This window comes from Nylanderia fulva, unplaced genomic scaffold, assembly GCF_048542155.1.
Source record: "Nylanderia fulva isolate GAGA-0341 unplaced genomic scaffold, ASM4854215v1 Scaffold596, whole genome shotgun sequence".
Classification (NCBI taxonomy): Eukaryota; Metazoa; Arthropoda; class Insecta; order Hymenoptera; family Formicidae; genus Nylanderia; species Nylanderia fulva.
The window spans coordinates 42,465-58,997 of record NW_028190694.1 but is presented as its reverse complement, the minus strand read 5'-3'; the positions used below and the strand labels follow the sequence as shown (position 1 = coordinate 58,997).

At 30.1% G+C, this 16,533-nt stretch overlaps 2 protein-coding genes and 1 long non-coding RNA gene across 3 annotated transcripts; all 3 read right to left on the bottom strand.

Annotated features, from left to right (window-relative positions):
* Positions 1 to 351: 351 nt before the first annotated feature.
* LOC146720872 (uncharacterized) lies at positions 352 to 1,719 on the bottom strand (the record flags this gene model as incomplete). Its single annotated transcript, XM_085487678.1, has 3 exons — positions 1,122 to 1,719; positions 788 to 1,011; positions 352 to 510 (listed from the first exon to the last, which is right to left on the bottom strand). Coding segments are annotated over exons 1-3 (981 nt in total), but the record flags the coding sequence as incomplete, so codon positions are not given.
* On the bottom strand, positions 1,608 to 4,160 carry LOC114930052 (uncharacterized). The gene is made up of 3 exons (XM_085487680.1): positions 2,891 to 4,160; positions 2,014 to 2,212; positions 1,608 to 1,736 (listed from the first exon to the last, which is right to left on the bottom strand). Exons 1-2 carry the CDS (start codon positions 4,140 to 4,142, stop codon positions 2,190 to 2,192), a joined length of 1,275 nt encoding a protein of 424 aa, XP_085343806.1. The 5' UTR covers positions 4,143 to 4,160; the 3' UTR covers positions 1,608 to 1,736; positions 2,014 to 2,189.
* Positions 4,161 to 4,165: 5 nt separating this feature from the next.
* On the bottom strand, positions 4,166 to 5,906 carry LOC114943607 (uncharacterized). Its single transcript, XR_014925886.1, has 3 exons — positions 5,631 to 5,906; positions 5,024 to 5,156; positions 4,166 to 4,918 (listed from the first exon to the last, which is right to left on the bottom strand). It is a non-coding gene; the product is annotated as an uncharacterized LOC114943607 (long non-coding RNA).
* Between the last annotated feature and the right edge of the window lie 10,627 nt (positions 5,907 to 16,533).

Here is a 16,533-nt window from a genome sequence, read left to right as displayed (position 1 = left end):
TATTAGTCCAAGATTAGTTTTTAAATCGTTATTAAATTTATTATAATTTATGAAATTATACTAAAGTTATGCTTTAATACTAAATATTAAAAATAAAAGAAATATTCTAAAATTTAATTTTACAATATCAATGCAAGTAATATATTTAAAACAAATATTTAAAATATTTAAAACAGTTTGATATATGTATAATTATATATTTAAACAAAAATTAAAGAAGTGTGTATAATATATATATATATATATATATATATTGTATTGCCTTTTTTATAACATTTGACAAACTTCTTAAATGTTATTAGTTATTTTAGATATTTTTAAAAATATTTTTACTAACAAAATATAACTTACCAAATACTGCAGCAGCAACCTTAGTTGCAGAAAAATCACTTTTTTTTGTTTTCCGGAACCACTGAAATGCATGGAAACAGTCTTCTTCAAAAGTAATTTCATTACTGATGGCACTAATGCCTTTACAGTTTCTCCTGAACCAAGGTTGAGATATTTTATCTAAAAGTTAAAACAGTTGCTTATATATAACAAACATATTTATTCAATTCGCTAAATTATTTCAATTATAAATTCTCCCAGGTAAATTGTATTATATAGCTCAATTTTTTGTTTTTAAATATTACATTTTTAAAATAACAAGTTTTTTTGTGCTTATTTCTTTCTTTAACGCTAAATGTAATGTAATATAAAAATCTTGTATAATGTAAAACATGCTATTTTCCAAAAACATTGTGAAATTAATGAAAAAGATATTTTTTATTTTTTATATTCTTACCAAAGATATAAAGTTTTCTTCAGAATTTTTCAAACCTTGATCAATTTCATCAAAGGACTCCATGGAACAAATCGGAAGAAGGTGACTAAATGTGTTTATGACACTATTATCATTGTGTGTCAATAGAGTATCTAATTTTACTTTTATTTCTTGTTGTCCCTTTTTCAATGCAACTGTTTTAAATCTAACTTCTTCCATTAATTTAAAAATTTTTGTTAAAATGCCTGAAAATCGATTAAAAATTATATAAAAGTTATATTTGTATTAATAAAATTAACTAAATTATAAGTACCATTTTTTCTTAAATTAAAATATGGCAGTAATAGAATTTTACCTTCTTTAATTTGTTGAATGTTTTTTGATTTTTCTACTTCGCTTCTTTGGATGGTTGTATTACTTGTATTGGATAATACAGGATCAGCTTGAGAATCTCTTTGTAAATTTAACTCATTATCAGGAAAAGATGGAACATTAGGACGTTTATCTGAATTTACTGTACACTGATTTCCTGAAGCTAGATCATCTTCTTCATTGGAAGAACTATTTAGATTTTGATATGAAATCTTCTTTGACTTTTCTGCTTTATCTCTTTGGATGCTTTTATTTTTATTGGATTTAGGACCTTTCTCTGAATTTATTTTATACTGATTTTTTGAAGCTAAAGCATCATCTTCATCAGAAGAATTGCTCTGATGTGAAACGGTTTTTGACTTTTCTGCTTCTTCACCTCTTTTGATTCTTGTCTTTTTATTGGTTGTAGGACTTTCCTCTGAATTTACTTTGTACTGCTTTTCTGAAGAATCATTTTTTTTATCAGACAAATTGTGATGTTTATGTTGGGATTTCTTCTGTCGTGTATTTGTTGTATCAGAAGTAGAGTCATCACTACTACTTAACTGAGACGTATCTTGTGCTCTTTCCGCTTTTTTCATGGCTTCAGTTAAATTATCTATAAAGAGGAATGTATATAGACAAAAAAAGTAGACAAAAAATTTGAAAAATCTAATTAATATTTTTTTATCATAATTTTCTATGAAAATTTGCATATTTTTATATATCAACACATTCTTATAATAAAATATTTTATTTTTAAATTATTTCATTTCAATATTATATTAGTTTGATAACTTTTATTCATTTATCTTGTATTATAACATATAAGTATGTATAATAAAACAGCTTAATAGAAAATTGACTATGACAATGAAAATATAAAAAATCAATACCTGCATGTCCTAAAACTCTTATATGTACAGAAGTCCAATCATCATTGGGCTGAGTATTATTTTTCAAATATTTCTTTAGAATGGCAGGAGATATAGTATTGGGCCATAATGTAGTTTTTTTATCAAATGATATCCAAGAAGAAGGAATAATTTCAACGGTATTTTCATCATTAAATTCAACTATGGAATATTTTTGCATCTGCATACAGAGATGTTTACATATATATTTTGATAATTATTTTCTTGCTTTGTTTTTCAGACCAATTGTCTTATTATTATATTCAAGATTCATCAAATGTATCAAATTCTAACAGAAATAATTCTATAAACGTTTTAAAATGTTTGTATATATGTATATATTGTATGTATATATACACACACACACACACACACATATATATATATATATATATATATATATATATATATAATGTGTGTGTGTGTGTATATATATATATATATATATATATATATATATACATTAATATAAAAATTTTATATGAAAAGAGACATAAATATTATCTTAATTAAATTTATACAGTAATTGTGTGTAAAAGAGGATATCCAATATGTGAAATGTTATCTTTAAATACAATGCATTTAGCTTCTATTTCTGATAATTTAATTACTTTAAATGTGTTTTCCAATTTATACATTCTATATATTTTTAACTTTTGAGATTCACAAGGATAACTAAAGTAATTGCAATATTTTGTAAATTGCTTACAAATTAAATCGACACTGTGTATTTCTTGTGCATTTTTAAGAATAATATTATAAATTTGCACAACTTTTCCATTTTTTAACAACGCATAACGATCAGCTTTACGATAAGTGACAAAGTAATATTTATGAATAATTATCTCTTTATACTGACTTATAGAGTTTTCTGTGTCAGCAATAAGTGGTCCACATTCATGTTTATGTTTCAACTCCCAATTAGAAGTATATTTTACAGAAATGGAAGCACTTTCAGAAAGTCGTCGTGATAACTGTGATAAAGGCTTTTTTCCACCCCGAAGACATCTTTTTATTTTCCCAAGTAAATTTTCAAAGTCAAATGCACTTATATCATCTAAAGGCTTCTTAAAATTTCTAACATCATCTGTAAGATGAATCAAATTATGGATATTGTAAATTTTAGAATTTGGCCCGTAAAATTCATCAAAAGTTCTAACAAATTCTATTAGTAAAGCTTGTGAATAATCACATAATTGAATTGCTAAATTTGGGTGTGAAAGGATAAATGCGGCTGTATGAAGAATCTTAAAATGTTCTATATGCTTATTTGAAATAATTCCGTTTAAAACAAAAAATCCAGTGTACAAAAGAAACTGACGTAATTCAGTCGCCTTCCATTTTTTAACTTTACTTATACTTTGTGGTTTTCTTGCAAAATCTGTTGGAATGTATTTGTGTAATAATGTTAATCTTTCGGATAAGAGACTGACTTTTCTTGCATCTAATTTGCAAAAATAATTATTTCCCTGTATCATTTGAAAAAGCATTCTTCTCATAACTCCTAAATAGAGTAGATGCATTGGATCCAGTATAAATTTAGTAACCATAGAAAAATTAATTTCCGCTAAAGGAGAAATACCATTATGGTGTTCTATCTGTGTTTGTAGCAAGAAATTCTGATCTGTTCTTTTTTCAGCATCAATTTTATTAAATAATGTTGCACCAAATGGATGTGATCCTTTTTGAATACACCTTTCGCAACCATAGAAACCATTATGTCCTTTAATTACTTTAAGATACGCTCTAGCAGGTGCATCACAAATAAAGCCTGAAATTGTAACTGAATATTGTTTTTCATCGATAATTATACCAACATCACAAAGATTTTCATATTCTTGTATAAAATCTTTTAAATATTCGTGTACATCTGGAGGTTTAGATTGCCCACAATATACACCAACGATAAAAGGATCAAGTTTATTATACACTGATTGATCTATCTTGCAAAGTATTGGCCAAAATTGAATTGATGAAGAATTAGCTAATGGCAATCCATCAATATTCACAAATAAATTTATTTCTTTTAGTGATTTTAATAAGGGTTCTTTTAAAAACAAATTTTTTAAATTATTGGCAATGCCAAAATAACAATATTTTCCATCAAACATATCAAAAACGGAACTACTTCTTGGTGTTTTTAATAAAGTTCTAGCATCTGAAAATGCAATAAGATTATGTTTTTGTAATGTACGTAAAAGGGAATTTAAAGCTGAGTGAGAGATTTTGTATTCAAGAGCCCACTGGGCAAGATTACTTGTTAGATCAGATTTAATACTTTCTATAGAATTTATTAACACATTAAAATTATTGTGAATAGAAAATTCTGTAATATTATTGTCATTAGAATTTTCTTCATCAAAATCTTCAAATAAATGATATTCGATAGAAGAACATACGCTGTCAGTTTCATTATTAATATTACAATTAGAATTTATATTTTTATCTTCATTTGTTAACGAATCATAAGAAAATTCATAATTATTAAATTGCTGACAATACTCAGATAAGTCAGAATTAACAGATTCTTTAGAATATTCTGAATTGCTCAATACTTCAATACTATTTGTTTCAATATCCTCTTTTTCAATTGTCGTAAGATGCTTTTTAACTCGTTCATTTATTGTTTTCCATTTAGTACGTCTCTTTGAAGACATTGCAATTAAATTCTATGTATGCGTGGTTAAAAAATATATTTATATTTTATATATGTATATGATTTCATTAAATCTATATGTCTAAAAATATGAATTTATTTTTATATATACTTTTTATATATCTATATATAATCTCTGTATGTATGCAATGGAATGGATATAAAAATAAATACAAAAATATTTTTAGAGGATAGGATTGAAATAGATATCAAGGAAAACAGCACATTAATCTGCAAAATATGATTTGAAAAATGAGCTATTGAGTGTATAGTGCAAGAGGGAGAAAATAATAAATCCTATAACAAGGAGTAAAAAAGATTAAAAAAGATTTTTACCTTGGCTGTAAGATAACTTCTTTTCTACTTTTTCGTACGCAAATGTGAAAATTTGATGTTAAAACTCAAAGTAGCCTTTTTCGTAATTATCTTTTGCTTCGTCGTATACGAACGAACAACTGCTGAGATTTTGCTGGAAAATAAAGACCTTGTAAAATAATAGTTATAAACAATTTTACAATCTAAAGAAATTCTTTAAAAATAGTTACATGTAGCTATTTTAATAAAAAAACTAACCTTTCGTTCTTCGTGCACGTGTTCCTTTTCTTTTTTTTATTCTTATAAAAAATATTCAAGACTGCATGTTCATATACTAATTGAACAAATAAATGCTTTGCTAGCATACAAATTTTAATTCGAACGAAAAATGTAACGATAATAACGTGTACAAATACGTCTACTTCTGTTTAAGACAGCAGTGAACATACCACGCACTGGTATCAGGTTAAGTAACTTATGGCGGCATGAAGCACATGGCACAAAGCAACAATTTTATAATCTAAAGAAGTTGTACATACATTTATATTTATATTAAGATATGAATAAAGTACAAAAGAAATTCTTTAAAAATAGTTAGATGTAGCTATTTTAATAAAAAAATACTAACCTTTGTCGTTCTTCATGCACGTGTTCTTTTTCTTCTTTTTATTCTTGTAAAGAATATTCAAGAATGTTCATACACTAGTTGAACAAATAAATGCTTTGCCAGCATACAAATTTTAATCCAAACAAAAAATGTAACGATAATAATGTGCACAATACGTCTACTTTTGTTTAAGAACAGCGATGAATACACCACGTTGCACTGGTATCAGGTTAAGCAACTTATGGCGGCACGAAGCACGAGGTGTTTTCAACTTTGGGCCGCGCCGGCACTCAAGAATACGTGTGATCGCGTACATGTGCTGCGCAGAACGTTTTGCGCAGCACATGTACGCGATCACACGTATGTGTGAGTGCCGGCAGCGGCCCAAAGTTGGAAACACAGCCGGCACGAGGCACGAATCTCTCTCTTTCTCTTTCTCTCTCTCTCTCTCTCTCTCTCTCTCTCTCTCTCTTTCTTTCTAGCGCCCTCACTCGCTCTGCAAAACCGTCTAGTATTACTCGAACATGGTCTCTTACTTTTATGTCCGATTCATATTAACAAGCCGAATCTCGAATTGAATAGCGAATCTTTTGATGTTTTGCCGAAATTCGAAACATTTCGATGTCTAACAAATCAAATCGAGCGTTGACAATGACTTGGCCATTGACTGCTGACGGGCCATGTATAATGTACAACTTGTTTAAGCGTGTAATTTGTAATTTGCATACGTAGATAAAAAACCTTTAAATTTACTGCCAATATCATTACACATCAGATCGATTTACTGATTTTATAAAAATGTAACGGCGTGGCCGTTACTAACGCCTCGCGGGCCGATCACCCGCCCGCCACTTGAGGCTATGGCGCCTAAGGCGCCCCTAAACGCAAAAACATAAGCGATACACGGGTCACCCTACCCCAGGGGCGCCCCACTACAACCTCCAGAGGCGCCCCACTACGACGCCGGCGTTACCCCCACCACAGCCTCGATGTAGAGTGGGGGAACCGCCGGCAGGGTATATAAGCCGGCTCGACGGATGAGCCGGCACCAGTCCTGTTCCGGACCTCCTAGCCAGGCAACGGGCTTCTCGTTGTTACGCCGGGTTTCTCGGTTTCTGGCCTCCTACCTTTAGTATCGGGCAACGGGTTTCTCGTTGTTACGCCGGGTTTCCCGGTTTCCGGTCTCTTCCTGCTACACGCCAAGGCGACGGGTTTCTCGTTGTTACGCCGGGTTTCCCGGTTTCCGGTCTCCTCCTGTTACACGCCGGGCGACGGGCTTCTCGTCGTTACGCCGGGTTTCCCGGTTTCCGGTCTCTTCCTGCTACACGCCGGGCAACGGGTTTCTAGTTGTTACGCCGGGTTTCCCGGTTTCCGGTCTCTTCCTGCTACACGCCAAGCAACGGGTTTCTCGTTGTTACGCCGGGTTTCCCCGTTTCCGGTCTCCTCCTGTTACACGCCGGGCGACGGGCTTCTCGGTTTCCGGACACCGATATAGGCTATATGCCTCAGTACGTTCGATCTCCAGATTTCGCATACCGGGTGACCTGTAAGTCCTTTCCGGACACCGCTACAGGCTATACGCCTCCGTACACCGTATCTCTAAGTTATACCGGGTAATTTGTAAGTCTTTTCCGGACACCGCTACAGGCTATACGCCTCCGTATTTTGTTTATACCGGGTAGTCAATAAGTTTCTCTATTCAGGCTTTATGCCATCGAACATTTTGTTTGCTTGTTTCTTTTTGAATAAACCAAAGCATTGTTAATAAGGAATAAGCGAGTCTGAATCTCCCCCTTCCTCCCGAATCCTGGAACCGGCAAGCCGATCCGCGGCGTCGGGAAAGGTAAACCGTTACAAAAAGCATAGATTTTCCAAAAATTATATGATCCATTTAAAAGAAAAAATATCACACAGTATATTATATAAAAAATTATAAGATAAAAAAAATTTAAATATAATAAACATATAATATTAAAATTTACTAATGAATTTAACATGTTTCATAAACATTTACTTATAATAATCTAATAATATTAATACCTCGCAAGATATATATATATATATATATATATTGTACATATCACATGAGCACTGCAATATTGATAGCATATTTGGACTTACGCATTAAACAATATTATAGTATTATCATATAAATACTGCAATGTTAGCAGCATATTTAGATTAACTTATCAAACAATATTGATATTATCATAAATTTGTAGTATTGGCAGCATATTTGGATTTACTTATCAACCAATATTGATACCATTATAAATTTGTAACATTGGCAGCATATTTGGATTTACTTATCAACCAATATGGATATTATCATGAATTTATAATATTGGCAGTATATTTGGATTTACTTATCAACCAATATTGGTACCATCATGGGCACTGCAATATTGGCAGCATATTTAAATTTATTTATCAATCAATATTGGTACCATCACGGGCACTACAATATTGGCAGCATATTTGAATTTATTTATCAACCAATATTAGAATCATCATAGATATTGTAGTATTGGCAGCATATTGGATTTAATTATTAACCAATATTGGTGTCATCATGGGCATTGCAATATTGGCAGTGCGATTACATTTATTTTATAACCAATATTAGTTGTGCATTGGGAAATATTGGCCAAGTTATTCCAATATTGGCCAATATGACTAATGTTTTTAAAAAAAAAAAAAAAAAAAAAAAAAAAAAAAAAAAAAAAAAAAAAAAAAAAAAAAAAAAAAAAAAAAAAAAAAAAAAAAAAAAAAAAAAAAAAAAAAAAAAAAAAAAAAAAAAAAAAAAAAAAAAAAAAAAAAAAAAAAAAAAAAAAAAAAAAAAAAAAAAAAAAAAAAAAAAAAAAAAAAAAAAAAAAAAAAAAAAAAAAAAAAAAAAAAAAAAAAAAAAAAAAAAAAAAAAAAAAAAAAAAAAAAAAAAAAAAAAAAAAAAAAAAAAAAAAAAAAAAAAAAAAAAAAAAAATTTTTTCAGTAGTTTTTAAAATTTTTTAAAAATTTTTGAGTCGTGAACCGTTTCCCCCGACAAAGTATTGCGGGGGGGTTAACTAGGTTAATAAAAGGATTTTTTTTCATATTGGATGTTTGAAAAAAATTTGGTATTTTTCCTGAGAATTTTGGGGTTTTTCTTCCAAAATTAGTATAAGATTTTATCCCCCTTACATCAGTTTTTTTAAAAAAAAATTTGGGACCTCTACATCTTTTTTGGGTTATATCGATTTAGTATGTTCGTTAGAAGGTGATGACATAAACATAACTCGATATAATTTGATTATTTTGAAATTAAGTTAAATCTCTCCGAATCATAATTTATTCTCACATCTAAAAGACGAAATGCTGTAACTCCGAGTAAGTCTTTAAATTGTAATTCATGTCTTTGTTCAATTAGCGTGGCTGATGTAACAATATCGGTTTTTTTTAGGATATCACAATTGTATTTTTGATAAGGACCACAACCGTATGGTCGAAACGTTAAAATAAACATATATTAACAACTCTAAATTAAAGCCAGTGTTGTCAGTTCAAATTTATAACCATAGTTTTTCATTCCTGGCGAACGAAATTAATTTTCATCGTTATTAATTATATATTTATTAGTTATGAACTCTAAGAATTTTTAGAGAATTAATAGAGATGTGTGCTATTTTATATGTATAGTAGGTCCCAAATAAAAGTAAGATTTATATTATCTTAATAAGTACAACTTAGGTCTCCTTTCCCGATTCAGCGATTTTCGGATCTATATTTTTTTCTTGCATTATTTTTATTTAACACGCTTTTTACTAGTTAGACTCAGTAAATAATAATTATTAGTAACAAATGGGCAAAAAGTACGTACACGATCTTGGTGTAAAGTTGTAATAATGTAATAACAGCAATCAATTGTCAAACGTTTTGGTTATTATTTAACCATCTTCAGTAACAAACTAAAATACAATAACTGATATTAACAAATAATCGGATAAATAAGAATAAATTAATATATCTTTAGAATAGCAGTGATATCAATCAAAAAACAACGATCTATGTCAACATATTAAACGCAATTAAAGTCACTCGGTGAAAACAATTATATTTCGAGGCACCGACAAAACTAGAAGAGAGAGGAGTCAACAGGGAGAGGGAAACAAAAAAAGAAAAGGGAGGAGAAAAGCGGGCAAACTTAAAGGGTGGATAAGGAATTGATAATTGTGGAGTAGGCGTCAGAGAAAAGTTTAGTGTCACTTTTTTTATTTAGGCTATTCTTTTGTCTTTTAATGTGCAGGATCTCAGAAATCAGTCTTTTTTTGTAGTGATGTTTAATATCCAAAATTTGTATACCGTCCTAATCAAATTCATGACTTTTCATGCGGTATGCAGATATTACAAGATATGCTGCATTTCTAAGAATATCAGACCGATGTTTTTTGACACTAGTTTTAAGTTTCCTCTTCGTTTGGCCTACATAAGTAGCATTACAATTCCCGCAGGAGATTTTATAAACGACATTACGCGCATTAGTATGTTTCAACCTGTCTGTGTGTTTTTATGATGTTATTGAGATAGGCCTTCGAAAATGTAGTTTTGTATCCGAAACTTTTTGTTATTAAATTAAATTTATTTTCCACTGAGTAAGCATAAAGAAACACGAAATAAGGTTTTTGTGAATCTTTGTTATTACCAGATAACTCCTCATTATTATTATTGTCAGATAAATAGAATAAATAAAAAAGTCTGTCCTTAATTGTCTAAAAAATAAAATCCAAAGAAAAGCAGTTATTCAATAAAATGTGTATAATTTTTTTCAAATATTTTTGATAAAAACGAGGATGGGATAGTTTGATAACTTTATCTACTAAACTAATTATGGTACCTTTTTTGTGTTAAAGGATTCTGAAAGTAGAAATTCAAATATCTCCCAAAATAGAAAGATTGGAACCAAACTATAAATTGGTTTCACTTGATGCGGTCTCTTTGTTCACTAATAAACCAATAGATTTGGCTATTTCTAGTTTAACAAAAAGATGGGAGTACATAAAAGACAACACCCGCATCACTCAAGATGAGTTTATGAGAGGTATACAGTATATGTTATCTTCCCTATTCTGGGAGATATTTGAATTTCTATCCACTTTTCTCCTCTTTTTTTTCTTTTTTCTTTTCCCTCTCTCTGTTGAGTCCCCTTTCTTCTACTTTTGTCGGTGCCTCAAAATATAATTGTTTTCACCGAGTTTAATTCCGTTTAATATGTCGACATAGATCGTTGTTTTTTAACTGATATCACTGCTGTTCTAAAGGTAAATTAATTTAATCTTATTTATCCGATTATTTATTAATATCAATTATTGTATTGTAGTTTGTCACTGAAGATGATTAAATAATAACCAAAACATTTGACAATTGATTGCTGTTATTACTTTAAACAAAAAATTACTCATTGCAAACCCATGTAGAATCCTATAAAAAATTAATCATTGCAAACCTATGTAGAATTCTATGAAAAATTAATCATTGCAAACCCATGTAGAATTGTATGAAAAATTATCCATTGTAAATCCATGTAGAATCTTACTAAAAATGTAATGATATAAAAAAAATTGCGCCAAGTTAAAGTAGAAACTTCTACCAGTGAAAAATTGCAAACATATATAGAGTCGTATAATAAACCACTAAATTAATATAATAGTAAATTAATATAAAATTTAAAAAAAATAACATTTTAGTTAAAAAAACTTAGCGCGTTGTTATAAATAATATTCTAATAATATTAAAATTAAATTATTTGCTACTTTAAAATTTATTGCAGTTAAAGTATATTTTGTAATTAAATTAAGTTGTAATTTAACTAAGTATGTAACTTTAAGGTGCATTGTAATTTTGAAACTCAGCAGCGCGCCCAGTTTTTTTAACTAAAATTTTATTTTTTTTAAATTTTATATTAATTTACTATTATACTATTAATTTACTAGTTTATTATACGACTCTATATATGTTTGCAATTTTTCACTGGTAGAAGTTTCTACTTTAACTTGGCGCAATTTTTTTTTATATCATTACTTTTGTAGTAAGATTCTACATGGATTTACAATGAATAATTTTTACTTACATTTACAACGAAACTAAACTTTCGTTGGAAACAAAGCGTGCGCAAGGCACGTATTATTCTCGGTGTACCAACCAAGATTTTAAAAATTGAAATAATCTCTTACTTGATATTTAATTTCAAAAACATCCTAACCCCCCTGCGGAAATAATTAAATAAATGTAAGAGAAAAATATAGATCCGAAAGTTGCTGAATCGGGAATCGAACCCGAGATCTTTCTCTTGCCAGGCGACTGCTCTTCTATCTGAGCTATTCAGACCTTTCGATTCTATACCTTTCTCTGCTTACATATACCTATAACGCCTATTCGCCGGCGTGTGTATAAACAAACTAAGGTTCAATAACGGCTCTGTAATATAAATATAAATCTAAATCATAAAGAAACCGTAAAGAGCCATACGCGGATGTTTTCTACGTACATTTATAACGAAACTAAATTTTCGTTGGAAACAAAGCGTGCGCAAGACACGTATTATTCTCGGTGTACCAACCAAGACTTTAAAAATTGAAATAATTTCTTACTTAAGATTTAATTTAAAAAACACCCTAACCCCCCTGCGGAAATAATTGAATAAATGTAAGAGAAAAATATAGATCCGAAAGTCGCTGAATCGGGAATCGAACCCGAGATCTTTCGCTTGCCGGGCGACTCTCGGGAATTTTTTTACTTAAAAAATAAAAATCCTGGATAATTTTCTCAAGATACAAATATTTAAACATGGCAATTTTGTTTCATTTGCTATGCAAGTTTCTTATATTGCAATTTTGTAAGTGTTGTTGCAAAAAAGTGTATAATAAATATTTAAATAATAACTACGCCTTCCTGCGTTTAAATTTTATAAAAATAGTAGAGTAAATGGCAATATGAACCTGGCATAGTATTAGGTTGTTTGGAAAGTTTGTTTCAATATAAATTTAAACGCAATATTTTACACAATGCGGAACTTTATTTAAATAAATATGTACCGTTTTGTTTAACCACCTTGGTTCATCTTTCGGGAAGTTGCATGATGCCTTTCTTCCAAAATGAAGATTTCTTACTGGCAAAAAATTGATCGATCTGGTTTTTAAGGATTTTGAATGACTTGAATCTTTTGTCCCGAAGAAAATTTTTTAAAGAAAGAAATAGATAATAATCAGATAAGGCAAAATCGGAAGAATATGGAGGATGAGGAAGGACGTTCCATTTTAAGTCTAATAGTTTTTTACGGATAGACATCGCGACGTGAGGTCTGGCGTTATCGTGATGGAAGACAACTCCACGCCTGTTGGCTAGTTCAAGGCGCTTTTGTGCGATGGCAGTCTTCAATTTGTCCAACTAAAGGTTGTACTTCGTTGCGTTGATGGTTTCGTTCGGCTGAAGAAGCTCATAATATAGCACGCTCTTAAAATCTTACCAGATACTCAGAAGAACTTTTTTGGATGAAGCCTCGGCTCGGCCACTGTTTGCGTAGGTGCGCTCTTAATTCCTCACAATCTCTTGCGGCTAACATTATTGTATAGGATCCAACTTTCATCGCCTGTTACAATTCTCTTTAAAAACGGTTCTTTTTGGTGCCGTTGAAGCAACATATCGCAGATGTTCACACGTTCCATCAATTGCCGTTCATTCAGTTCGTGTGGCAATCACTCATCCAGTCGAGTTGAGAATTCTAGCTTTTTCAGGTGGTCATGTACGGTAGAAATGGACTTGTGCAGAGTGTCGGCGAGTTCTCTAACAGTCACTCAAGGGTTTTTATGCATAAAATCCTTAAGAAGCGTTTCGTCAACCTCCTGAGATCGACCAGAGCGAGTTTCATCTTCCATGTTAAAATTGCCAAATTCGAATCTTCGATGCCACTTGCAAATTGTCTGATGAGTGACGCAGGCATATCCATATACAGAGAACATCTCTTTTAGAGTCTGTGAAGCCAAGAAACCGCGCTTAAAGCAATACAGCATCACATGGCGAAAATGGACTTTCTGGTTCTTCATTTTTAAATTTATTTCTGCAAAAATCTGCAAAGTTTATTTGGCGCGCGCGCGGATTTATATATCCAGTAAAGTAAGCTGATAAGCAGAAAATCTGTAGCGCTCTCGCATTTACTGATTACATAGAAATGCGGAGCACGTAAAATTTGAAACAAACTTTCCGAACAACCTAATACATTAGGTGCAAAAAATTTTTATAAAAATGACAATTACTTATCTAAAGTTAACGTCGCGAAATTTATTATTCATACAAGTAGACAAATGTTTCACACATAATCTCAATAATCGCGGATATTTCGGACCCCTCTTAGGGCCATCTTCAGTATTAATAAAATCTAAATTATCTTGCAGAAAAACTAAAAATTAGAAAATAGAAAATAAAGGTTTATATCAACGCCGAGACGAATTTTCCATTAAAAAATCCATAACGAATCCGCCGACCCGATAGAGTAATTAAAATCAAATCTCTAATTGTCGTCATCATAGCGTTCAAATGATATTAAATCCCTCCAAGGTTGATAAGCCAAGAGCAGAAAGACACGGGACACTATAATGAGAAACTCGTAGAATCGTATCATAAAATTTAAGAAATATAAGCAATAAATTATAACTGTAGTTACTCAAGAAATCAAAATACATAACTAATTTCTATTATTCACAGTCGGACACCGAAAACAAAGCTATACACAGCTTATAATGTACATAGTCAAGTAATTGTAATTAAATCACAAAGAATTCTTCTTTAAAAATTATTCAACAAAATTATAAATGTAAATATATCAAAATTTTTTAATCTTTGAAAAACAATTGTTTAAATCAACGAGATTCTCATTTAATTTGTCTGTGTCCGTCTGTAAATTAAGACCATTTTTTGTCTCATAATGTAGGTCATTTCAGAAATGAGTTTTTTTCCATAGATAGATTCCATATCTTGTTCTAGTCAAACTGATGATCAAAATCAAGTCTATGTTCAGTAATAACAAAGTAAGTCCTATTCTTTTAGTTTATATAATTCTTATATTCAGCAATTCTTGTATGTAACTGTCATCCTGTTTGCCCAACATAAAAGGCGTTACAATTCAAGCAGTTAATTTTATAAACTACGTTACAGCAATTTGTTTTGGGGATGTTATCCTTATGGACCTTCAAAAATTCATTTATTTTATTTATACTAAAATATGAAATTCTCAAATTAAGATCTTTCATTATGTTTTTAAAACTATCCAAAACTAACGGTATACAGGGTGTTCCGCAAAAACCTTTCGTCCTTAAAATGACGAATTTGTGACGCAATTCTGAGACCATTTTTTCTTTTACTATTTTTTTATTTAAAGCGTAGTTTTTGAGTTATAAACAAAAATAGTTAGGTTACGCGTCAAGTACAGAAGGCAGGCAGGAGCAATTATCAATAGCTCAATAGCTCTTGTGGTCGCGCAGTCTCCGCTTATAACCAAATGCTTATAGCCTCCCTAAGATCCACAAACCTGAGTGCCTTTTCCTAATAATTATCTTATCGGTTAATAGTTTTTTATATTATTTGACTTCTTATTTACAAATTATGTATAAAAGCTTTTTGAATTCTGATAGTTATGTTTCTAATAGTTTCGAATTAGTTAAGAGTCTTTCTAATAAATACATTGCTGATGGTTTTAAGTTTATTTCGTTGGATGTGATCTCGCTGTTTACTAATATTTCGATTGACATAGTTCTAGCGTTGCAAATAGATGAGGATATATTAAAAATAACTGCAAAAGAGTGATGGCAAATTTCGACCATTTTTGGGATCTCAAATTTAAACCTTTTTTCATTGCAAATAGTACTATTAGATAAAATATTAATCCCAGTAAAATTTCAAGATGAGCAAAGGCATGGTTCCGGAGATACAAGGGAGTGCATGTGATGATTTCTAGTCAGAGATGAGAAATTATCACTTTCACTTCTTCATATCTCCGGAACCGTGCCTATGCTCATCTTGAAATTTCTCTGGGTTTAATGTCTCATTATACTAGTACTATTTGACATTAAAAAAAAGTTTAAAATTTGAAATCTCAAAATTCGACTTTATAAAATGGGCGAAATAACAGGTCTTTTTGCCATCACTCTTTCCGAGACGGAATTTTGTCAGATTTGTTTTAAATTCCACCTTCTTTGTGTTTAACAAAATAATTTATCAACAGACATTTGGTATACCTATGGGCTCTCCCCTCTCTCCGATTATCATAAACATTGTTTTACAAGATATTGAAAGAGCTGCATTACAAACTTTGAAATTCACACTGGTACACATAGGAGTATTTGAATCGAAAAGTCGGTCAAAATTATTTTTGTTAAAAATTATTCTAATAAATTTTAGATGAGAAGATAAATTAATTTATACAATATAAAAAAAATTTTGCTTTTTTTAGAAAGAATAAAAGGCGTATTTTACCTGAAAATATATTTATAATACAATTTATATGAATTATATCTCATTTACACATATATAACTTATACTATAATAATATTATTGTTTTAATCTGCCGATGCTGTCCATAATTCTTCATTTGAAGATTCTTTATCTGAAAGTTCTTATGAAGACTTCTTTTTTTCAGCTTTATTCTTAGTTATATATTCATTTGTCATTTTCATGAGTGACTCAGGAATAAGCATCTCTAATGTTTTTTTTTTTTTTTAATGTTATGGTTTTTTATAGGTATTGGTCTTATAGATGTTAGAAGAGGATCAGAGTTTAATAAAAGTCAGTTCAGAATATACATATTGCAATTCTTCGTAGAAAATTTCTAGCATAATTTAGACAATATAAACAAAAATATAAATTTAAAGTATAAGACAGGCGATAAGAGCCGATCGCGGAA